Below are 25,671 nucleotides of genomic sequence, written 5' to 3' on the forward strand. Positions count from 1 at the left end.
GAAATGGTGGGTTGGAAGATGAGATGTTTGTTCGCGTGACTCAGAGCCGATGTGTGATTGATATTAATGCGTCCAATGAGTGAGCGCCTGGTCTCACCTCCGTCCCAGCAAGGCCCCCTGGGGTGCTCGTCGTCTGGCAGGGTGCTGTCGCAGTCGGCCCCGTCTGCCAGGCTGCCTTCCTCCTCCACGATGTGCAGCTTGTCCTCGTCATCTGAGTCTGATCCGGCCTCCACCACATTGTTGTAGTTAGTCACTGCACAAAGGGGCACACGAGGGGCAGAGGTTAGACCGGTTGGTCACATTTTTTATTAAGTCTTTAAAAGCTTATTACAGCTTTCACACGTTACGTTTTTTCTTTTTTTATCCTTGATAAGATAATATGTGCTTCTTGATTATGAGCACTCAATGTGAAAGGCCACGGGTGGGAGAGGTTAAATATTTGTATCATGTCATTTAAATGTCAAAACTATTAAAAGGAGGAGGGAGCTAAAAACACCTATTAAATAGACGATGGCCTAACTTTAGTAAATGAGATTAAACTTGAAATGATCCCTACAGAGAGGTGGCTTGAGCAGTAGAGAATAAAACTGCGGATCAGTAACAGCAGAGTAAATGGAGGGCGATTAAAAACACTGCATCTGATGAGTCTGATGCGTCAGTGTAGTAAAAGTATGACTATATGAGACAGATATGAATCCATGGTGAAAACAAACTGTGGAACAACAGACTCACAGAGACAATTCGTACTAAAGACACTTGCACACACACACACACACAGTACCAGTGTGTGAGATCATCAGATTGCAGGCAGTAGTGGTGTGTGTGCTGTGTGGGAGTCGGTGTGACCTGGTCGGTTGTGTTATGGGCTGAAGGAGCCAGGAGACACAGAAACAGCCAGCCTACAGAGAGGGTTATTACAGGGAGTAAATTTTCCTGACCGACTGTCGCCTGCTTCACGTTAGTGTGAGTGTGGGCTCCTGTGTCTTCTTTTCATTTCCAACCAGTTCCTCCATCTCTCAATTCCACCTGTGTTACTTCCACCCACTCTCCTCCCATTTCTCCCCCCACCCCCCTCCATCCCTCTGCTCCACTGAGAGAGCTACAGATCCTCTCGGAGGCCAAATCAATTCTCCAGTGAGAGCAGCCCAGTCAGCAGAGGGCCTGGGCTGCAGCACTGAAACTACCTCTCCAGCTACTTTATCTCACATCGTACACACAGCGCTCGCACATACACACCACCTGCATTCACTCTCTGAATATGCGCTGCATGTACAAAGCACCTGAACATTTTTTTTTCTCTCTATCTTCACTCACCCCAACTCCACTCGCCCACCTCTTTCTGAAGTGGCTGCTGATGTTTTTTGTCGGGAGGAGGCGTATCTGGGAGAATCATGATCCTCCGTTTCAATCAATGAGAATTGTTTCAGTGAGGTCTCTCCCTTTCTCTCTGCATTGTGCAGGTCATTACAACCGCTTGGTATTCACACAAATTCGGTAGACGTGCAGGGTTCAGGCTGAGGGGGAGGAAGGAGGTGTGGGGGCGGATGGATGAAAGGTGGTGGAGGAGGAGGGAGAAGCGCTGTTATTTGGCGAGTCGTTCGTGGGGTCAACACTGCTGTGCTGCAGCTGCAGAATCCTATCAGGGTTCATCAGGAGAGCTATTTCATTCTCAACCTCACTCCTCTCTTCATACTATTCCTCACTACACAATATTATCTTTTTTTCTTTATCATGATGTGAACGCTTCCATATTGTACTTTTCAAGAGTTACAATCAGTTAAGTCAGGGGTGACGCACATCCTTTGTACCTGGATTGCCATCCAAGCTATGCGTTATAGTCTATTTACAGTTCTTAACAAGCAAACCCAACAATGGAAGAGCTGGGAGCCACAAAGCTGGGATCCCATTCAAATAAACTGATAATTAATTGGATTTATATAGACTGTATAAACATGTCCGTCCTTGTTCCACTCTCCCTTGCCTGCCTCCACCTCTCTCTCCTCATCCCTACCTCTCCTCTCTGTCAGAGAGACTCTGCCAGGTGATGTATTGTCCATTCAGCAGCCCAAACAGGGCGCAACACTTCATTCTGAAACAGAAGGTGCTTTAGAACGAATCTGAGAGGCTGTTTAGGGCCACAGCCACTCAGGTGTGGAGCTGAGGTCAGCGATTACAAAGGCAACACTCTCAGCCGGCAGTGTCAAGAGAAAATGATCAAATATAAAGCTGTAGAGAGAAAATCAATGTGCTGCTGTGTGCAGACGGGAGGTGGCAACGGCCAGCAGGACAATAAAAGCAGGAGCTGCGAAGTACAGCAAAGGTTGGTGAGAGAGAGAGAGTAAAGGATTGGTGGTGTCGGTGGTGTGGGGGGGAGCAGGCATGGCCTTCCTGTGCCAAATGGTTGGCGGTGTTGAGACAAAAATGTGTGCTCCAACAGGAGATGTAACACCTAGCGTCAACAAAGGCTACAGTCCCTTCTGGCTGACCGGCTGAGCATTTGGACAGCTGGCCTCATTAGCGCTAGCATGCTAGCACACAACAGGAGGAAGACTCCTACGCAGCTGAGAGGGAAAGCATTGGTAGGTGGAGGAGGTGAAGAGGTAACTTCGAAAAAAAGTTTGCTCTCCTCTATAGGTTGCAGTGTGTTCAACACCTGAGAAAATAATGGCCTGTAACCATGGCTTTGGCTTTAAGTTAGTGTGTAACCCCTGGCCATAGATCACACCTTTCCCCCATCCTCCCACACAGAAACACTCCCAGGGTCTGGCTAATAGGACACAATGCAAGCTCAACAGCCTCAGCGCAACACGTCTTGATTACAGCTCATCACATCATCTACATCACATGAAAAGCCTGTAGTGTCGTCATGGTACTGGAATTATTTTGATACCTAGCTTAAAATATCAATATACAATATCATTTTCAACACCAACACATGTTACAAATATCCAGTATTTCTCTACCCTCACCATCACTCTTCACACTCCCAGAGTCTACTGAAGGACAATGCCAGACAGTCCACGCCAGCCACACTTAAATATGCCTGCTGGAGAGAGAGAGGGCAGTGTTGTTATGACACCTGCCAGGCTCTATCAATTACCAGGAATGGGTGACTGGGTGGGTCACTCCCCAAACAGGCCTAACGTAACCCCATCGGAGGAGATCACCTTGGCACATATCATCAGTGCCATGTGCCCCTTGACACAGGCTCATTTATCAGATTATGTCCTCTAATTGTTTTAAAGGAGCTATATGTAAGAACTTTAGTGGAATTCATATTAATTCAAAACTTAACTAAAATTATCAAAAGAATGTGAAAAAATAAGTTATAACATCGTGCCAAAGTCATCTATGTATAGTGTTTCAAAGATGTCTACTCAAGTTAGCATGCTAACCAACCAGTCCCAGCTGTCCTGTCTCATAATACCACACTGTACCTCAAGAGGTGACAGTGAGTCCCTGTAGCATCCAGTCTCCCCTCAGTATACCATGAGAGGATGAAGAAGTTTGGTGCTGAACTGTGCATGTTTCTTCTAGACTGATAAGTACACAGCAGTTAATGCTAACATGGGGTATTTAGAGATAGCTTATAAATGTAATGTTAGCTAATTGTATGACAGTACTGATAGAGTTAATATGCTTGAAGTACAGATGTAGTTGTACAACAGTTGATCACTCGAGTTGTCATCTCATACAGTGAGGAGTGCCAGAGTGGAATGGCAACATGGCTCCACCTCTATAGGAGTGAGCTATCTCTGTACTCTGAGGCCCTCAAGGTGTGAGTGACTGGCTTAATAGCTGAGCTTCAGATGAGAACACAGAGAAACATATACAGCCTGTGAACAAACACATTACCATCTGAAGTTAGCTTTTATCTTGATTCATTACCTATAAGGACATCTGTAAGGAACCCTAAACCCATACGTCTTATGCGCAGGCCGACAACCCCATACCAGAAGGTGTAGGAGGTATGTCTGGAATGTCCAACCAAAACACTTTTCCCTGAGTTTGGCTCTTAAAGAGACAGATCAAAGGGTGTGCTCTCTCCCTGCTACTAATTCAGTCAACTGACCAACACATATTCTGAGGTTGTTCTGCTTGTGATTAGACAGATTGACTCATCATGAACAGCAGCAACTATTTGTCTGGCCTTCTACCTCTCTCTTGTCTCTATATTTAGCCTTGGTACAGGCTCCCTCATTGAGGTACGCCACTTATCTCATTTGGAGCTCAGGGCCAGGCAGGCAGCAGTGGAACTACCACAGGCATCCTCAAAGAGTGCAGACCCTGCCGTCACACAGTCTGCCCTTGCGGCTCTGCAATGCCATTTTCTCAGGGAAGCAAACCACTACAAAAAAACCTCGCTTCAACCAAAGTAAAACAAAGCCGTGCCATTCAAAACCTCAAGTATGCCGTCTCAAGGTGAGGCGCCTCATTCAGCGCTGAGGTAAACGCTGTTGGTTTTGTTAAAACAACAGCCTTCCTCCCACAGAGTCAGGAAGGTCAACTCAAGTGCCGATAACAAAACAAAAGAATTGGGGATTTTTTCATGGTTTGCTTGTTCGCAGGCTGCCTCAAACCTGCGAGGCCATTCGGGTCAGGCAGACTGTTTTGTTCCAGTAGTTTTTAGGAGATATAACTGTGGACACAACAGTATCCCTTCACACAGTCAGTTAGCTGTAGAGGGCACTAGGGGTCCCAAGAGACTGTTTTGCAAGCAAGTTTGGCCTTGCCTAGCAGAGAATGCCAAGCCTCTCCACCACAAGTGTCTGCCAACCATACCAGAGGAGGCCAGTCACATCTAGGACCAGTCATATCCTGGACAGTGTCTCCATGGATACAAGGCACAACAATCAGGTCCAAAAACTCCCCAAACAACATCAAATGACTCTTACTCATGTTCTAATATAGGCTGGGAGGGTGAAAAGCAGAACCACTAGTATGGACTTGAGTTAAAAATAGGCCTGAGAATCAGTCACTTTTGATGTAGTTCTGTATTTCCTACAACTACAATATATCAAATGGTCCATTGAATAGTAAACTCAGCTAGCCAAATAACAATACCTGGCTGACACAGACAATTGGTTTAGAGTATTTCATCAGAGTCAAAGCACTTCAACAACCTGTGGAGCATCGGAATCATTTCAGAAGACAATGGTCTCTTGACTTCCTAATGATGCTGATCAAGGTTTTAGCATGTGAGCTAATGGGGCTCCGCGGGTCACTCATCTCCCATCTGATGAGCACTTTCCATGATAACACTAATGCTAATGGTGGCTATTGTTCTCTTAATCTGCATGATGGCACTTGGAAGTGTAAAGGAAGTCAGTGGGTGTTAATGAGTGTTAGGAATAGCAAAAAAAGACTTAACTGCGCCTCCGAGATTGTGGAATGCTTTTCAAACATTAAATTACTAAACCTTGTCTATTTTGCGCTTTGCCTGCCACGTGCCTTTATTACTCAGGGTTAGTCCTAATAGTGCTGCTGTACCTAAATGACACCCAGATAATAGACTGTATTTCTACTGAGGGGAAGTCGCAGGCTGTGGTATGTCTCTGCGGGGCTAATGAGCGCACTGATGAGCCACACATTCTGTTACACCGGGTGTCCTCAGAGTGTTGCTGCTCCTGGCTCCTCTCAGCTCTTCTAAATAAGGCCAGGTGGGCTGATAGGGGCCGGAGGGTGTGATCGCACCACATACACACTCACACACACAGTCCACCACAATACCATGGCCACTAAGTTTACACTTGTCTCCCAACCTATGTTTATATTGGAGGTGAGACAGCCCCATCCAAGGTAATAACAGTGGTACACCTAAGTGAGAGTGAGGAGTGTGTGTGTGTGTGCTCTGAATGTTAAGCTGTTAAGAGGCATGCTTGGCATGTAGCGGCCTTTCTATCATTGTAGGTGGTCACATGATCATGGCTGCGTACCCTTTAAAGAAAACCATGATGAACCATTAGAAATTCACCTAACACTAAAAACTGATACCACCCTACAAAACTCCTACAAACGCAGCAACTAAAGCCTTTGCTACCTACTCCAGAGTATCTCTGTACCGTACCTCCCTCCCTTCATCCATCAGTAAAGAGGCCTGCTCCAGTTCTCCAACACTCAGCAGGTCTGTGGTGAGAGAATGCCCACCTAGTCAACCAGTCCAGCTCCACAGGCAGGTGACTGAGAGAGCAGTGATGTAGGAGGTGGGCAAGAGGTGGGTGAGCAGGGGGAGGAAGAAAGTGAGGTGAAGAGAGGAAACATCTGTTGGAGTTTCTGGTAAGGACAAAAACCTGCAGTCACGCTTCCGACAACCACCTCACTTCTGTTCTCGCTTTAACCTCCCTGCTCCTTCGTTATGCTTCATACGCTTGGTCTGTCACTGTGTTTCCCCTTTGTCTCAGTCACTTATCAGCCCTCTATATACCAAGTAATAACACGCCATGTTATCTGAGCTCTACCATAGCTGGATTTTAGTCACAGAGGACTTCAGTGGAAATCACCTCAAACACAGAGCAACACCAAAACAGCATCACAAATATTTAGTCTTTGCATGAAACACGCACACATCTGGGTAAACAGTTGTCTCTTCTCTGTTAGCGGCCATTTAAAGTTAAGTGCAGAGCCTCTGTAACACCAGGCAGGCAACCAAACACAAATCTGGCTAATGTTGCGTTTGCCTCCGTCAAACCTCATTGGAGTGTCGCCTGCAAAATGAAACGTCCCTGTCACCTCTGCTGTCAGCCTCCATTCAGGCTTCAGTTACACACTGATAGGATTTGAAAGCTGCGCAGTGGTATAATGGTCTTCTTCCCCTTTGATTTTGCCAGTTTGTGTCTAGGCTTGACATTTTGAGTGGAGTCTCTGTGAGGATATTATTAGAGCGACTGCCTGAAGGTATTCAGCCTGTTTAAATGTAGTCAGTTGCATCAGTAGCATCGAGCTTCATTACATAGCTTGTTTCCTTTTTTCTCCAACCTCTTCAGCACTAATGAGAGCAAAAGGACTGGGTCAGCAGTTACCATTTTAGCCCACATGTGTGAAAATCAGCCGGTCGTGCATTAAGGCTGAACAATGAGCAAATGGATCCAGAGGTGTGATAATCATTTGTCATCAACAAGTGACGGGCCAAACTGTTGGGCCTGTTCTCTGTGTTGTCAGACGACAGAGTCCGATTTCACATCTTGATCCAAGCTCTGCTACAGACACGCTGAGAGCTTCAGGGCTACCATGCTAAACATACTACCAGTCTTTCTTCATGCTCGGTAGCACTGCACAGGGCTTTACTGGACAGCGTCATGTTTTTATTTAAAATCACATTTAAGGATCACAAACACTGAGGCGTATCTGATTCCACTGTGATGGTTGTTGCTGGAACATCATAGTTACTGTTTTTCCAGCACCATCATTTCAACTTATGAGACACAGCAAAAACCAAACCTTGACCAAGCCACTGTGGGTGAGTTGGTTACTTACAGGACTCTCAGTCAGTAGACTGGGGTCTTTATCCCATTCGGAACATATTGTTATACTGTTCACTTATTACTTTCTTTTTATTGTTTTGTTTTGTTTTTTTTCAGTTCTCTGTCTCTGTTTGGTCAGGTTTAGGAAAACATGGTTTGGGTTAAAATAGACCCTTTCACAACGTTAAACACGTGTTTGAGAGGGTAACTTCTCCCTTGTGCGTATTTTTCTGGTCTTTTTATGAGAGTCGCTGAGCTCTGACATCACAAACACATAATTGGTTAGTTTCAATGATGGTCCTGGAGCAACACCATCACGGCAACATCAGGTCATGCAAATATTTGTACTTTCTTTATTAACAACCACTGGCACAACTCTAATCCGCCATCTTTTGTCATATTGACATATTTTCAAAAATGACATAATTGCATAGCGCGATTTTAGCTTCCACAACATAGGACTGTGGCCTAGCAGCTGAGCTGTGGCACGCTGAGGTGTGTGTTTAAATATATGCAATGAGCAACAACGGTGCTATCCAACCTGCTTGTGTCATGCAGGTCTATATTAGGTTAGTGTAGCACAGGGCTGTTGCATTTTAGGAGCAGGTGACTGGACATTCCTGCCTGTATTAGGCTTGACAGTTTACTGTGGGGGAGTACAGAGTTGGGAGAATTACACCAGCCTATGAAGAGGGAGGGAGGAAGTTTCACAGCCAAACAATTCTCCAACTGGAAAACCTCTTTAAAGCATGCTTACCTGTAAGTATACCTTACTGTACAGATTTATCACTGGCATCAGTGAATTCCACCTAAAACCTCAGCTCGTTTTAAATCAGCACTGTCGCATATTTACACTTGTCAATTCTTCACTCAAGTCGAGACTGTGTTTGTTATGTAGATTAATGCAAAGATTGCCAGTCGGCAGCGAGAGATGTAGCACGCACAAACACAAAAGAGGGCAGAAAAGGTAAACGGAGGGGAAATGATGGCAAGGTGGGAGGAGAGGAACTGCTAATGGCTTAAAAAGACAAAGCTGGCCTGTCACATACAATGCTCATCTGAACTGATGGCTGCCCCAGGGAGGGAGTGTCACAAACTGTCAGAGAGAAAGAAAGATGGAGAGAACACAGGAGAGACGGGGGCTGGGGAAAGGAAGACATAAAAGGTTGAAACGAGGGTGGATGTTGAAGGAGGAAAATCAAGTGAATAATAAAATGGAGGTACGAGACAACAAGGAAGTGACAGGAGGAAAGAGAGACAGAAAGTAAAAGAGTGAGGGCAATGGACAGCGTTTAGGCTGTGGCTGTGCCTCAGTAAAGGTCAGTCGCTGACGCCGTGGCTCTGCCTGACAGATGTCTCAGTGAGGGGACAGGCCAGAGGGCAACAGGCAGCACACGCACACGCATTTGTACACGCTCGTACACACATTCAGAGACGGGTGGAAGTGCAGAAATAACCCAAGAGAGCCTTTTTGTTTATTTGTTACATCTAATTTTACAACCATCGCAAGTTCCACATTTACAGCAATCAGCAGGTTGGCACACCTCAGTGAAGCCAAGGCCGAGATCCATGTTGACAACCTACTGTGGCTTCACTAATTCTGACAGTAACGCACAAAAGTGCTGCGAGAGCTCTTTCTTTTTTGTAGAAAATCCTCCTCTTTGTGGCATTTTGACAACAGCTGACCACTCTCTCATTTCTCCAGAATGTCGACTCTGTCACAAGACACCCGAGGCCAAACGTCCTGGACAACCCCTGACACACACGCACACACGCACACACACTCCACACACAATCAAACACCCAGCCCGGGGCTATCGTTCAGTTGTCACAGTAGTTTCTTGTTATTCATGTGAGGCAGGGAGAGAAAGGGGTTAACGCCGTAAACTTACATCCACATAAGCTCTTTTGTCACCTCAGTCCTCCACCAACAACCCCCCTCCTTACATCCTTTCCTTTCTCCCCAGGCAAAGTGGCTTTGCCCCGTGTGATCAGGAAGGGTTAGCCCCCTCTCCCCACAACACAAGCCTCGAGGGCAACTAAGGCTGAAGAGCAGTCAACCAGCAGTGCTCACACCATTACCCTGCTGCTAAATGACCATGATGGTGGACTACAGGCAGATGGACAGCCACAAAAATCTGTCTTGTTAAACCAGGTGACAAAGAGCGGGTACGTGTGTGTATACATGTTGCAAGACCTCACCTAAAGTGTGTGCAAGGGGGTCAAATTAGTCCACTGTGCCCCTCTTCCAGTTCAACACCCTTCCCTTTCACTATGATTGTACTTGTTATGACTAACTCATAAGCTATGATTTGAAAAACATGGGCGGACAGATGAAAAATCACAGGCTGAGCTCGCAGCGGCGTTGTTAATGTACCCTCTTGATGTGGTGCTGATTGGTGAAATGGCTGAGGCAGCAGGTAAGCGCTGCGCGTCATGTATTGACATATTGATGGGTTTCTTTTGTCCATTACACCCAGAGGTGCTGGGATGGTGCGTGGGCGTGAGTCTGGTTGCCACCAGCCGGGGAGACCATTAGTTTGCTGTGTCAGAATTCGAAGGGGAGTATCGACAGTCCAGCTGGGGCGATCGATAGGCGCAGATCTCTCACTCCCCTCTGCCATCTTTGGTAATGGGTCTACAGTGAGTCACACACTGCTGCTGTGGGACTGTGGTGTTATATCACCTCGCTTAGTGTATTCCAGCATTGTAAACAGGCAGGGGCAAAATTAACTGTTGCTTTTGAGTATGGAAGAGGAACACAAGTGAGTCAGCCAGGTTCCAATGCTGAATTGATTGATTATGGGAATATAGTTAGACTAATACAACTGCAAACCAAATAATGATGTTACATCCTTGACTGTAAGTTACATACAGCTGTCTTGTCCTTCATTCAGCTTAGTCATGTTTTCTTTTTCTGCTCTGGTCAGATGCTGGTTGCAGCTCCCTGAGGCTGAAAGATGGAGGCCAGAGCAGGGTTTCTAGTGTGCGACAGCCAACAGGGTGGGACCACGATTACCCAAGCGCACTGCAATCATTGGATAGAACGCTCGGGACTATCCCATGTGATGTCACCCATAATGTGAAGTCATTCAGCAGGGAACAGCCAGATGTTTTCTGGGATAGATCCTCCTTTCTATTTCATGTCAAGTATCTCCAAGTAGGAACACTTAAGATGCCTATCTGGTAACAGTTTAGTCCTTGGAGCATTTATGAAGATATCTCTACAGTTGGCAACTGTGGGGACAGCGAAACATTTGATCAGACCAACCTCTCCCTTTCTATTCTACTACTCTGTTGTGAAATGGCTTCCCGAAGACACACTGTACCCCAAACCTGTATTTAAGGCAGCAAACATTAAGGTTGATCCGATGATGTTGGATTGTGATTGATCTTGAAGGTGTCAACACTTAGAGAGAGTAGTAGAGATCACAGTAGTTAATGCCCTCTTAATTCTGTTCCCAAACAAACAAAACCACATGGACTAGCTGATCTGTGCTACGTGAACAAAGAGCAATGTAGCCAACTAGATGGCAAACTGGACAAATTACTTCACAGGGCTCGTTTTTCAGTGACGTATTGTAAGCAACGAGCTCAAACAAAGTAACGTGATGTAAAGCTAGCAACATGCAGGATGAGGAGCTTGTTCCACAAAATATCTTGAATGCTAGATTGTATTTTAATGGTGCAAATGGAGAAATTCATTGCTTTTAAATGTCTGGCTGAGTCTACAGGCTGTTTTGAAAATTGACAAAAAGGATCATAATTTAGATCATTGATTGAAATTCTGATTAAATAGACTGTGATATTATTATTTGGCCAGATTGCCGATCCCTAGAAAACATCAGTGCAGATACAAGCAGTCACAGTACTGTTGTTATTAGTTCTTGGCTTACTCCCTGACCTGCATCCATTGCATACTTGCTCTTTGTTTCTCTGACACTACGGTGGCTGAAGTGGGTCAAACAGAGCTGTGTGTGCTCCCTGTGGTTCAGGGGGAATTCCACTGGGCAGTGTGTGACCCTGAACACTTGCCTTCCTGTTCAACTGGTGATGTGCTCTGTAGCCCAGAGGAAGAGGAAAGAAAGACAGTTCTGTCCAAGGACTAGCTCCTCTTGTCACAACACCACCATGATTGTGACCTGTGTTGATGGTTGTGTTAGAGCTGAGTGTAGATATTTGCATGTGTATGTGTTTGTGTGCACCGGTGTGCAGCTGTTGTCAGAGAGATCAGTGATAACACTTTGGCTTTTAATAAACTCAGCAGGAGTGTGTATGTGTTAGTGTCTTAGTGTGAGTGTGCGTGTGTGTGTGTGTGTGTTTGGTGAAAGGTTCTGGGCGTGTGATTGATGGGAGCTTTAGCACAGTAAACACATGCACACACACAATTGCGCACATACACCAGAGGTGGGTGGAGAGAGGGGTGGTCATATGCAGCAATTCTCAGCTAACATTATTCATCCTGTGTTCATCTGTTTGAGCCTACCGTCCCCCATATTGATGAGCCAGGCAGTGTGTATCAGTCAGTTTATTAACATGACTACACACACACACGAACACACATAAAGAGCAGAGAACGGAGGCGATTTAGAACTTCTGCCTAAGTCTTTCTTCTTGTTTAATTTCTTATATTCTGACTGCATTATTTTTTTGGGTGATGGGTGATTCAGAGAAAAGAAGGCTGGGAGAGGGCGGCCGAGAAGGAGAGAATGTAAGGAGAGCGCAGGCAGGGAGGAGGAGAGGTTATTTTGGAGTCTCTGAACTGTAATCACCACCTACAGCTGCTTCCTCCCAGGTGCTCGAGCTGGACATCAACAGAGAGAGGGACGGAGAGAACAGAGAGAGGCGGGCTCCTCGGAGAACAAGGAATACTCATGAGGTAGAGGTACTGGTGTTTGTCTTCTTTATAATTAGCCAGAATTTCCATGCATCATAGCAGAACCAACCTTAACCATATTCTAATATAAACCCTGTTTTGCAGACGGATTGCAGAGTGTTTCCACAGATCATCTCCTAGTGAGGCCCTTTAGACAAGGGGAAGTTTTATCTTAGGAGTAGAAGGAAGTTGAAGGAGCTACCACAGAGCTGACACAACACTTCCAGTACCTGACAGAGGAGACAGGATGGTGACTACTTTCAGAGGAAGCTAGTCTGACTGTGAATTATGCCAGACGGCATGTGACTCGCGCTAAACAACACAATGACATACAGGTGAGGTCAATTACCATAGAATAATACCAACGTCTGGTCTATGTGGTAACCTGGTCTACATATTATGGCCATTTAATCGTATTACAATTATTTAGCAAAAACAAGTGAATAAATGCGTTACAAGTTGTTGATGTATAATTGTACATACAGTACATTACAAGTAGTCACAAGCTGTAGCTCTGGAGAAGAGAGTCAGGTGCAGAGCCAGAGTTCATTGCTGCACCAGCCATGCTGGGTGCATGGCTGAGTGTTGACTGTATACTTGTGACATCACAACCATACGGAATGCCTGATGACTTGTTTAAAGGCACAGTCTCTTAATGCAGACTATGTGCCTTTCTCCATAGATTGAGTGTTTTAATTCTTAGTATTTATATAGAACCTAGAACTGTTTTAATAATAAAAAAAATCTCACTTTCTACAATATAGGACCTTTAATGTTGTTAATTCCACAGTGCAGTAATCCCATGGAGGTGCGTGTTAGGTTAATCTGATAACCTAACACTGTTAACTCATTAGCCGGCTCACCTTATCCCCAGACCATGAAATGACATGATGAGTCCTGAATTCAACATCCAGGACACCACAATAACCTGAAGGCCTGTCTGATATGGTGGAACTGACATCTATCTAATATCAGTTGTTGTCGTAACATGAGATCTACATGTCCAAGTTATGCAAGAACCTGGACATTTAAAGCATCACAAGTATAAAGGCACTCACAAACACACGTACATGAAAGCATACAAAGTAACCAGCAGACGTATTACCACTAATGTTCCACAGTGCTTCACCTATGATGCATGTTTTAAAAATCTTTCACTATGAGGCACAAACACAATCAATCATACACCCAACAGGCACACCCACTCACAGTTTTAGGTGTTGCTGTGTGAAGCCTCTGAGTCCAGAAAATACATCATACAGTGGTTTACATGCATTACAGCACCGAGTGTGTTGCGTTCCAATAAAATCCCTCCATGTGGAAGGTTTCGGCTGTGTCCCTCTAAGTCATCCATGGCAGCCTCCCATTATTGTCCAATAAAAGCAGTTGGCGCCATGTGAGCTGCACATGTCACCACTAACAGCTCCGCTGTCTGCTGCATTTCCAGCCTGCACATCGTAACAAGGTGGATCCACCAACAAATTTGGATTAATAACACCACTACAGTGAGTACAGCAACCTCCAGCTCAAACTGGATTACAGTGAGCAATAAAGAGGGATGGGGGATGGAAGAATACCTGAAAGACAAATGAAATCAACAATGGATTCTCATGTATAATGTATAGGAGGCAGCCTGCCACAGTGTTTAACACTGAATTACCAGCACAGACTGGGTACTCAATACAAAGCAAACAAATGAAGCCATGATTTTAGTCCTTGAGTCCAACCTAAATGAGTCACTACAATACAACATATTCCCTTTTAGCACAAAAAACCCCACAACTCACCCACTTAAATGCCTGTGCACAGACACACACCCCATGAAAAGCATCAATCCATTCATGCATGAATAAAAACAGCTCCAACGATAGAAAGGGTAGCGCTGAAAACCCCACCAGAGGTTAATCGAGCAATGTTGTCATCCTGTTAAAACCAGCACTGTGAGCCTGGCCAAACAAACCTGGCTGATAAGACCGGCGGTGGCATCAAAGCCTTACAGATTATAGATTACCATCAAATCAACCCGTGCATTGCTGCCACGGACAGGCACCTGCTACTTTACTGTAATGCCCCTCAGCCACGAGGCAGGAAATGTGTGTGTGCGCGTGTGTGTGTGTGTGATGATCAGGACCTTTATATACATTAAAATACATCTGGCTTGTGCTTTTCTGTATGCGTGTGTTTATATTTGTGTAACCCCACTGGCATGTTAACTGACTGTGATTAGTGCTCAGTGTCTTTTTTTGAACATACAGTGTTACAGTGGCACAGTGCCAACCTCAACCCTCCCGAACATGCTGTCACAGTGGTGCAGTTCGCTGCCTGTCTGCCCCCGTCACTCTCCTCTGGCAGCAGCGGTGTGAGGATTAAAGGAAAATCCTGACCTCCTCATCCACCTCTCTCTAATGCCTCCGCTCATTTTAAATGGCTTCTCCAAAAACTAACTGGCTGGATTAGTGCTCAGGTGCACTCCCCATCCTCCGCCCATGAAACAGAACCTCATAGCAGAAATGCATACACATGCAAAGCTGCACACAGAAGAATCTCTTAATTTCTTTAAGCCATCAATGATCTTTGTTCCCTCAGGTCTCCAACCAACTGTACCATTTACGTTCATTGATTATGATGCAGTGAGTACAGTCCAGTGAGGGTTAAGGGAGAAAGAGAGAGTGGGTGAGGATGACAGTCCACAGGATATGCTGATATTCAATTTACCTACCTTGAACACACACACACCCCCACACCACTCCCTCCACACTCAAAATTCCACCAGCGGGGCAGAAATGCTCACTCCTGTCTGTCTCCCTGCCGGAGTCGCTGGCGTAGCACTTTTCACCGTTTTCATCGCCATTCTTAACCTTTATCTCACTCCTCTCCTCCCATCGTCTCCTGTCCTCCTCTCTTTATCTCCCCCTTTCTCTTCAAACAGGCTCCTCACAGGGAAACAAGGTTGTAAAGGTGGAAGATGCTGATATTGTTTGGCCTATGTGTGTGTGTGTGTGTGTGTGTGTGTGTGTGTGTGTGTGAGTGTGCACTCTACATGCAGTAGTATATAAGAGAGCCTAGGGGCTTATATCCTTGGGAAGATTTTGGCATACTGCCAGCTGAATGGCACTGGTGGAGGCACTTGTGTGCATGAGTCTATTGTTTTTGTGCCTTTGTGCCTCTGTTGTACAGTATAAATATTTCAAGATGATTGCAAGCTTCCTCAAATGAAGATTTCATGGTTTTTACCACCATTTTATGCCACTCTGAAAGGAGCATGAGACCAAATTTAATAAACAAGACAACAATTACAACTCTAGACCTATCGGAGCATAGATCTGAACTGAAATGAGAGAGGGTCGAATTCTCGCCGGTCTACCAAGAAACATTTTAAGAGATCAAAAAATCAATTAAAACGTGAAGACATCAGAAAAAGACTCTTATTAATGCATCCCTACTTTGTGTCTTACTACAGCGTCACCATATGGCCTGTCTTGTCACAAACCTGAATCGTTGCTATCAGGAGAAACCCAGCATGCATATTTCATTCACACCCACCTATTAGTTATGTATGGAAGACTAGGTAGGTACACCGGCACTACGGCCGTTTGTCTTTCTAATGGAGGGGCGAACAGCAGCAACTACAGGCAGAACAACTCTCATGCTCCTTTAATGGGAATGAATAAAGGATGAGTCGAGGCTCAGACACCAGGTTAAGACGCTGTTTAGCACCTCTGGCCCAGCGCCCAGTGTTAGAGGCAGGGATGGAGGGAAGGAGAGGACAGAGAGGGATGAGAGGAGCACATCAGGTAGAATATCAGGAAGCACTCGTGACCTGGTGAATGAGAGAGATATATAACATTGGCTTGAGTGTAACACTGTGTTAGAAGAGGACATGTTGGCACCAGTTTTCTGTGGCTACTGTCACTAAACATACAGCATTCAGAAGTTGTAGTGGGATTTTTTCCACAGTAAAGTCTCACTGAGTAAGAAGCAGAGAAAGCTTCTTGTTGACACTGAGTCTGGTTCCATACGCCTCCACAGACCTCTTCTCTTTGATCCACCTCGGGAGAAAATGAAAGGCATTGAGGGAGGAAAAAAAGAAAGACAGAGAAGAACAGGCCTCTAAACCGGTGCCTTCAAGAAAATGCTGGTGGTTTTGGGGAGAAGGTGAGAATGGACAGGTGGTAGTGGGACACTGTGCCATGGCACATGACAGCTTAATCAGCTATGTCAACAGTCATCCACCGGTGGGCTGAGAGAGCAGAACAGGCTGTGGGATGGTGACTGCTAAACTGCCAGTCTGCTACCTCAGACAGAGTCATAATGGCTGCCACCTGCCCTGGGTTACAGCAAGCAGAGCGGCCTCATGGCAGCAGCCGGCAGCACCTGTGCTCAACAGTCAGGTCACCACATCAAAACAAGCCTGCAGGATTAGACTGCTGCTGGGGGTGGAGACAAAGGGCGCCTGAAGACGCTGCAGACGGAGAGACACTCTTCAAGACACTTCTCACTACCCAATAGCCAGAACTGATATTAGCAATGTACATTCCTGCGAGCGACAGCTACGTTGAAACTTCTCATTTCGTTAGGTTAAATTTTTTATGTAATGTTTTGACAACACTGTGCTCATGGTGTCATTAGGTTTAGGCACAAAAACCACTTGGTTAGGGTTAGTAAAAGATCATGTTTGGGTAGCCACAGACACAGCTAGAAATTCTCCCAGTGACAGTAAACTCATAAACATGTAATGTGAACATGATATGACACTTATTGTAGAAATGTTAATATGTACTTTATGGCACACTAAAGTGTTAAGTACTGTTTGCTGTTATTAAAAGCTACCCCAACTGTGCACCACTTTTTCCACAAAAAAAACTTCTGAACACAGCCTCCTGCACTCTCAAGCTCTCAGAGTGCGGGGAGTATTTGAGGAGCTGTGGGTGATGGCTGCTGCCATGTGACATGGTGTGAGTGCATCTTATTTTAGAGTGAGAGCTTGAGATAAGGTGTTAAAAGGAGAGGAATGCTGAGCTGTCCTTGTAAGCCTCGATGCACAGTGGATGTCATCTCCCCTTAAATTCTTTGATTACATCCACTAAAACATCTCCCCTGTAATATTCTGTCCTTTTCTCTGACTGATCCCGACCTCTCTGCCTTCTTCTATGTCTCTCTGTTTCTGCGTGGCCCACACAGCAGTTTATTTAGCTGCCGTGTTTACATTCCTGTTCAGTCAGCCTCTCCCAGGGGAGGATGACTGGATCTGAGCTCTGTGGCTGAGCCTCTCTCTCATGGCTCAAGTCAGTTACATGATAGTTACAGCAGACAGCAGTGGCATACACATTCAAGGATACAGTCAAGACATGCTGGTGTTTTGCTCTGGCTAACAAAGGAAAATTTGGATTATGGAACCAGATTACAAATAATAATTAACTATAATAAATCCAGATTACATTTGAAAAAATGGATAATTAGATTAAAGTGAATAACATTTTGGATTATGTCTTTAAAATATGGATTTTTAAATTTTTTGGAAACAGAGTTGCACATATTATTTAATACACACAGCACCAGTTTGTGCCAGTACTGTTTTTGTAAATTAATTTCATTTGACCACGTGTAAATGTTGAAAATGTCTTTTATTTGCATTGAAAATGTTTTTCTAATCCGATCAGTAACTGACTGCATTTCATGTGTAAAATGAAATAATAATTAGATTTTATGGAAATGAGGAGCTGAAATCAACAGCACATCAATCGTAAAATGTGTCTCTCAGACATCTTTTTCAAACCTAAATGGGCTGTCCGTCTCTCAGCTGTCCTGTGTGGTTAAAGTAACGGTGACAATGGGCGGGGCCCGGGGAGCCTAATTGGATGGAGCTATAGGACGTCCTGAGCTCCCAGGTCCCTGGCACTTCACTGGCCTCATCATTAGACTGACTGGCTCCTGTGGCCTCCGGCAAAGTGCTGTCTGCACGCCCTAATGACCGCTGACTCACTCAGCACGCAGCAGCGCCGCCACATTAGTCCGGCCCAGAATAGCCCCAAATAAAGAGAGATGAGAGGGGAGTGGAGATGTTAGGCGCCCCCACAGTCTTGTAAGACATTACTCCAGGCCACATAGCATATTGTTGTGTTCAGTTCAGGTCTCCTCTATTCTCACCTTTTCATGTGCTTAATTCAAGTGTGATTGCATCTATTCTGCACTATTTAATTCATTTTAGTATAAACTCAGTCACTGTCAAAATAAGTGCTGCCTGTGTAGAATTGTTCTCCCTCAGATACAGTGGCATACAAATATGGAAGGACCCACTGTCATCTCTAGAAGTTTTTAAAAGCAAATTGTCAACACGTTGTATTAATGATGTCTAATTATTTCTTGTACATGAATGTCAGGGGTGTCCAAACTTTTCCCTCAGAGCGCCAAAACTGAAATATAATGGAGGACCACGAGGCAAAAGCAAAAAAAATGATCTTAACCTGTCACGTTATGATGCAAAATGGTACCAATAGAAGCCCAGAGAGGCAACTGAGATGGAAAATTCTGGAGTTCCATTTTTTAAAATTGTTTTCTCTCCTGAGCGCTGTGTTTATGTGTTTAAGACCTGGTGAAAAACTAATGCACTAATTTTTCAATTATTTCTGCAATTATTCAGAGATGTGAAATGAGAAATGTGTTGACAAGAAAACTGTTTACCTTGTCTCAAAATCAGCTGCAGTAAATTGCAGCTGTAGCTTCATATTTAGCTTCCAAACGTGACAGTGGTCTTGATCTTCTCATCTACGCTTAGCAAAATAGCAAATGAGAATGTTTCTCAAAATACCTAACTATTCCTTTAAGTGCTAGAGTATGTGACTGAGTTCACTAAATGAAACACAGTGTGAGACAATATAGAGCCTGGCTCAGCAGATAGCTATGGGTTAACCAGGCTGTAAAACCCACATGATGGCAGGACAGAGGACTGCTCTGTGTTCCACTGACCATGGGGGGTAGGAGGAAGCGAGTGAGAGAGGGGCACGGAGACAGGGACAGTTTTGTTCTGTTGTCCGTCCAATCAGCGGAGAGCAGTAAACCTCCTCAAGCAGCACAGCTTCCAATTTAACAAGTGTTCACTGCACTTCATGAAGGAGGTGACAGTATGAACTGTTCATCTGACACTACACTGCAATTTGATAACAAACGAAGATTGTTTTAATTTGACTCAGTGTTCATATTGTCAATGTGTGCATGACAGAGAGAGAGAGAGAGAGAGAGAGAGAGAGAGAGAGAGAGAGAGAGAAAGAAAGAGAGAGAGAGAGAGAGAAGACATCTGCTGGAGATTTGGGACAGGGCGATTTCACCTTCTGTCAGGAGAGAGAAAGACAGAGAAAGAGAGGGGGAGCGAGTGTGAAAGAGACATGGCCTGTCTTAGATACACCGACTGAGCGCAGTATCAGCCAAAAATACTCCTCCTAACAAGTCAATACTGTGTATTGATTACTTCTGCGCAGGGCTTATGCAACATCACCACCTCAGTGTACAATTATGGTGAAATCAGTGTGTGCAGGCAGGGGTTTGCACAGCAACCTGCTTTGCCCTGTAGAGACAGGAAAGCAAACTCTCATGTGTCCTTAAATCAGACGGCACAATGTGAACTAATGGCCTGGAAAAACTGCGAGAACTGTGCTCGCATACACCCGTATATAGAGACAGATGCAGTACAAGGGAGGCAGGAGGAGACGCAGGGACACAGGCATGCTAAATGTTAGCAGGGTTCTGAGAAGGCCTCAACCATGGAAATATCCTAGTGATGAGAAATATTCTGCATCCATGAATCTAGAAGATTTAGAGAAACATGGAGCTGAGGTGGACGACCAAAGTGTTGGTGAGACACTTCTGAGCAAGATGCAATCACCTGAAGTCATCGCTGTCCATCCCTCCTCTCCTCACCTGCTACTCCTTCTCCTCCATCATCAACTCCTGCCCCTCCTCCTCCTCCTCCTCCTCCTCACTGAAGTCCTCTCCTGAAACCCAACGCAGCAACATTTCCATCGGGACTCTGATGTGAGCTCGGAGACAGCGGCGCTTAATCGATAGTGCCAGGTTGCCAAGACAACCTTGATTTCCTGTCGCCGCTTTTGCCGAGCGCCGGTGATTGCGCCGGGTGTCCGTTGCACCTGCCGCCCTCTCCTCCTCCTCCTCCTCGTCCTCTTCCACTGCCTCATCAAACGCTCCTTATCCCTCGCCTCCCTCCCTCCCGCCCTCCTGACGCCATATAGCCACCATAGACAAAAGGGGAAGACAGATATACAAAGGAAAAACGGATTAGACCCCAGAGGTTGGGTTTGATCAATCAAAACACTGTATAGAGTGTGAGGCCACATGTACACATTTACACACACACATACACACATACACACACACACGCAAATACAATTTAACACACACACACACACACACACACACACACACGACCTGTCATCCCTAAAGAAAGCGAGCTGTGACAGCTACCTTGGAGGGTGATGTCATTGCACCTGGGGAGCGTTTACTATCAGCCCCCCTCACACACACACACAAACATACACACACACACACATGCTCCCCCCTGCCTCTCTTTCCTACAGGAGGGGTGGGCACCTCCTGTTTTTTTTTTTTTTATTCATTAATGGAGAGCTCATTAATTGTGGCTGATAACGAGGATGTGGGACAGGGACATGATTAAGGGGCTCTCTCTCCTTTAGCTGGGCGCCCTTGGGGATAAACAGCCTAGGGGGTGTGCATGTGTGTGTGTGTGTGTGCGCACGCACGCATGTGTGTGTGTGTTTCTGTGTGGGCCGCATGTTAAAACAGGTAAAGGACACACACCCGATGCTATCTTGAGGACATCTGTGGGATAGGATCCTACACATGTTTTCACTTTTCGGTCATTATAGCCACAGTCAGCCGAATCACTTGTATGCTGCTGAGTCTTTACCTCTGTCTGTGCATTAATCCATCTTCCTTAAAAGATCTACCTTTGCCTTTATGAGGATTCCCAGATGGACCAGGGCATCACAGAGAGGAAGTGAGACTTAAACAATTCTCTTGTGAGGACGGTGACTCCCCTCATACAGTAACTGGGAGCGTCTTGCGTTAGGAGCTGAACGTCTTAAAGAAAGGACTTATACTGTTCTAATAGATGTATAAATATAAATATTCTGTATAAAAGTAATTCATGTTTTAATCAAGGTCTGTACTTGTGTGCTTTATCTAGTCATTTGTCAAGCCAACAGTGCGTCAGGCTGAGATGCAGTCACATTAGTTGCTAGAGTGAACAACACGTATGCCAGACTGGGACTCATTTCCCAGTGTCACACATGCTGTAGACTATGAAATTGTTGATTTTAAGTTAAGGGTAGTATGGTTTTGTATTTGCGAGCCTGTGCTTTGTGTGTGTGTTTGTGTGCAGCTTTGCCTGCATTCTCCTGTTTTGTCTGGGCCCACATTTTCTGTTTAAGACTTAATGTCACTGAGATCCATAAACTACTTCAGAGTAGATGGCTGCCACAGCAGTAAAGCTATGGACGGGTTCAGGCAAATTGTGAGTTTGATTAGAGCTGCAACGATTAGTCAATCAAAAGAAAATGAATTACCAGTTATTTTAATTGATTAACCATGCAGTGAAAAATGTCAAACATCTGCTGGTTCCTGATGTTTAAATGTGAGGATGACTGCTTCTTCTTTGTCATTTATGATAGTAATTAAAAGTCTTTGGACTGCTGGTTGGCCAACAGAATCTATTTGAAGACATCACTTTGGCCTCTGGGTCTGATGTCATGATCCGTTTTCACATTTTTTTTTTTTTTACATCTTATAGACAAACAATTAATCAATTAATTATTCAAATAATTAGGCGGGGAGCCAAGTCCAGCCTTCATGGTGTATTCTGTATTCTTCTACTGTTTTTTTTTCCTGTAAACCTTTTCCTCACAAGTTGATAATGAGCACCCAAAGTGATGTACATTATGTACATGTTTTTTGTACAGTTGCAACATAAAGAAATGTAAAAGTGTTTTACATACCACTACTTTGCTGAAACATACACTGCCAACATTTATTCTGGTGATTGTGTTTCTTGCATACCTGCATATTTGGTCAAGCAAACAAGTGTTATATGACTGAAAATATGGTTAGTGCTGGGCTGTGAGGCAGGAACATTTAGAACGGGGAGGTATGGTGCATCAAAATAGAGGATACAATAAAAATAAGATGTTTCTGACCCACAAATGTACTGGATGTAACTGATCCACTACTGGATGTAGTGACGTGTCAGCCAGAGAGCAGAGATCAGTCAGTACATACAGGAGGGCTTTGTACAACAGCAATCGTTTAGTCTTACACACACATTAAATCCAATCTGTCTGGACCAGGACCCTAATCCCCTCTCCACGGCCATGGAGACAGGCAGACAGTAATCCTCTATATTTGTATATTAATAGCCAGAGTCTCAGAGGGGGCCTCTCTATATATTGTGATGTATGTTTTATTAGTTGGTTAATCTGCTTGTCGATCAGCGGACCTGCTCCATTTAAACCTGGGTTTTAATAAAAACACACAGCCAGGCCTGCCTGAGGGATAAGCTCCCCAAGGACGAGGGAAAGAGCATGCCTGGGTTCAATAGACTCATCATCAACAATAAACAGCTTTACATCAATGTTATCTGTCACAGGGCAATACAATTATTAGGTGGAATTCAGCCCGAGGCCTCTGCCCCCTTCCTAAGAAGAGGCTGACCCAAATATAAGCCTGCTACCTTGTTACCATAATGCATACTTCAATCAGCTCTAATGTCATTTCTGAGCGTGTGCTGTACAATCATTACGTCTGTCCGTAATAATCCACACTGGCCTGAAAATGTCTCAGTGTCCTCCTGAGGACTTGACCATCAGATACTCAGGTGGAACAGATTTGGTTTAACTGCTTCTGCGCACGTCAGCAGACATGACCGGCGGAGTCAAGGAGAGCACCGGGCTGAGATTCCTTTGGATCTGAATCACGTTGGAGTTGTCTGCTTACCTCTCAGCCTGTCTAGACGCTGTGTCACTGCCACACCCCGCCGGACATCTGTCCTGATTCAATAGATTTATCAGACAGCCATTCGATTAGAAGGGCACTGCTTTAAATTAGCTGGGGAATGATGGAGGTGGGCTGGACAGGAGGGCCATTACAGCCTAAGGGACGCTGTCCCTCCTGCTTACCAATGGTCTACAGTCGCCAGCCATCACAATGACGTCGCCAATCATTTCCACTAACAACTGCTGATGCGATTAGATGTCCTATTCCTATGATATTCTCTTTAGTACAGAGGTATGTGGCACAGTTTTATGGTCGCCATCAATCAAAGTGACTTCTACTGGGTAAACAAACAAACAGCCTTTAAACATCTGGTTAGGAGAGATAGAGGGAGAGCGAGAGGAGCACCCTGGGGAGGTGTGAGCCATTCCTCTGAGATCTGTTGATTGGGAGGAAGGATGGAGGGAAGCGCAGAAAATGAAACAAAAAAAGAGAGGAAGAACCTCGGAGACAGTTCATACTCGGGTCAGAATTCAGGTGGAGGTCAGGAATGCACTCACAAACCACGCTTAACACACTGAGCCACACACACACACACACACACACACACACACACACACACACACACACACACACACACACACAAACCATGGCCTTTAAATGCATTGCAGGCGGACCATGTGACTCTCACGGGGTAGTCTCATGGGAGCATCCCCCACCCCTGATCTCCCTGATGGACGAGAACAACAGGAAGTCAGCTTGGCCTGCAACATCACACCACACCACACCTACAGATAACTCTTTCACACGCAGCGCATATTAACACTCCAGCATTCACACCCATGCAGAAAGCCACACAGATGCCCCTTCCTCGCACCGCTCCAGCCGTCCTCATCATTCATACATTACATTAGCGGCAGCCATTTATCAGTCATCACAGTTGAGTCGAAGTTTAATCCCTCTAAAAGTGTGCTGTGTGATGCAGAAGAATCGATGGCACGTTGCCTGCTGCTGCTGGCGTCGGTGGCGAGCGAGACGCGCTGCAGCCTGGCACTGAAACAAGGAGGGACCGAGGCTGGCAGGGGGTGGGCTTTTCAGTCACTGAATAGCCCTTGTTTATCTAGGCCCCTCTGGGAAGTCAGGACACTGCAGTGAATAGGAGCCAGTTAGCAGCGATGGCATAATAAGACCAGGGGGAGGACGGGGGTCATTGAAATTCTACGCAGGCTACTGTCAAGGCAAACCGGCCCTGCCAGCTGTGGCAGCAACTCAAAGGAGCGAGGGAGCGTTTCTATGGCTGAGGCTTTTGGGTTAACAACACAACATTAGGTGACCGGCAAGATTTGATGCGCCACTGCTTACTCATCAAAACTTCCAGATGAGAGGTAGAATCTTTCCGAAAAACTGTTTCACTAAAGCTGAACAAATGTGGCTAATTCAAGTCGTGAACTTCCTCAAAAGAATGACTCTGACATGACAGGCGAACAGAGCAGACCATTTTCTCTTCAGGCCTGTGTGTCATACTGTGTCCAGGCACTCTCTGCTCTTTATGGGCAGGTCAGAAGTGACTGGAAGCACTGGGAGTCATTGGGTTGACAAAGTCGGAGAGTTTCCAAGTCTCGACAGGATAGCAAGGTGCTCTACCGATAAAAAAAAAAGACCTTTGGTTCTGGGCTCACCCTTCAATTTACAAAGCCAAACCTTTAAAATGTGTCTGAAAAGAGATGCTGTTTTTCTTTGCCCTCTGTGTGCTGTGAATCAGACAGCTCTACAGCTCAGCAATAGCGCTGATTCTTTCTCCAGGCTTTCATGTTTTTTCTGCCCCGGTTTGTGGTCTCCGCAGCCCCTGATGAGGAGCCTTAAATAGGCTGCCACAGGTGCTGGGGGCCGGGGAGGTGAAGGAGGGGGAGGTGGCCTGGATGGGAGCAGGGCCGCAGGAAGCCTCTTGTTTTCACAGAGATAAAGGGCTTTCAGGTTGCATCCTGGGCCGTAATCTCTCACACACTTCCTGGTTTTGTTCGCGGTGAGGCAAGAGAAAATGACAAACTAACCTTCGCCCCGAGAGGCTGATCGATAGCTTCTGATGAGACAGGATGTGTGTCTGGCGTTGGTGGGTTTGAAGAGCATAAAATGACAAAGAGACAGGCCAGATTTGATTTTGAGCAGTGTTCATTAATTGTCCTTGATCAGAGGCTGATTTATGGGTTCATTTATTCCGAGTGCTGCTTCATTACCGATGATGATTATAAAAGTGTGCGTATAATTTCTTTCCTGACCTCTTCATTTGCTTTTAGAGCACAATTAACATTGTTCCACGCT

At 45.4% G+C, this 25,671-nt stretch overlaps 1 protein-coding gene across 1 annotated transcript in view; it reads right to left on the reverse strand.

Annotated features, from left to right (window-relative positions):
* zeb1b (zinc finger E-box binding homeobox 1b) overlaps nt 1-25,671 on the reverse strand; it is a 54,437-nt gene that overhangs the window by 19,952 nt on the left and 8,814 nt on the right. The window contains exon 2 of the mRNA XM_084340837.1: nt 98-253. Within this exon, the coding sequence (XP_084196963.1) occupies nt 98-253 (156 nt within the window). The remainder of the gene's footprint in view (nt 1-97; nt 254-25,671) is intronic.

The sequence above is a fragment of the Pagrus pagrus genome, assembly GCF_965226575.1.
Source record: "Pagrus pagrus genome assembly, chromosome: 20".
Lineage (NCBI taxonomy): Eukaryota > Metazoa > Chordata > Actinopteri > Spariformes > Sparidae > Pagrus > Pagrus pagrus.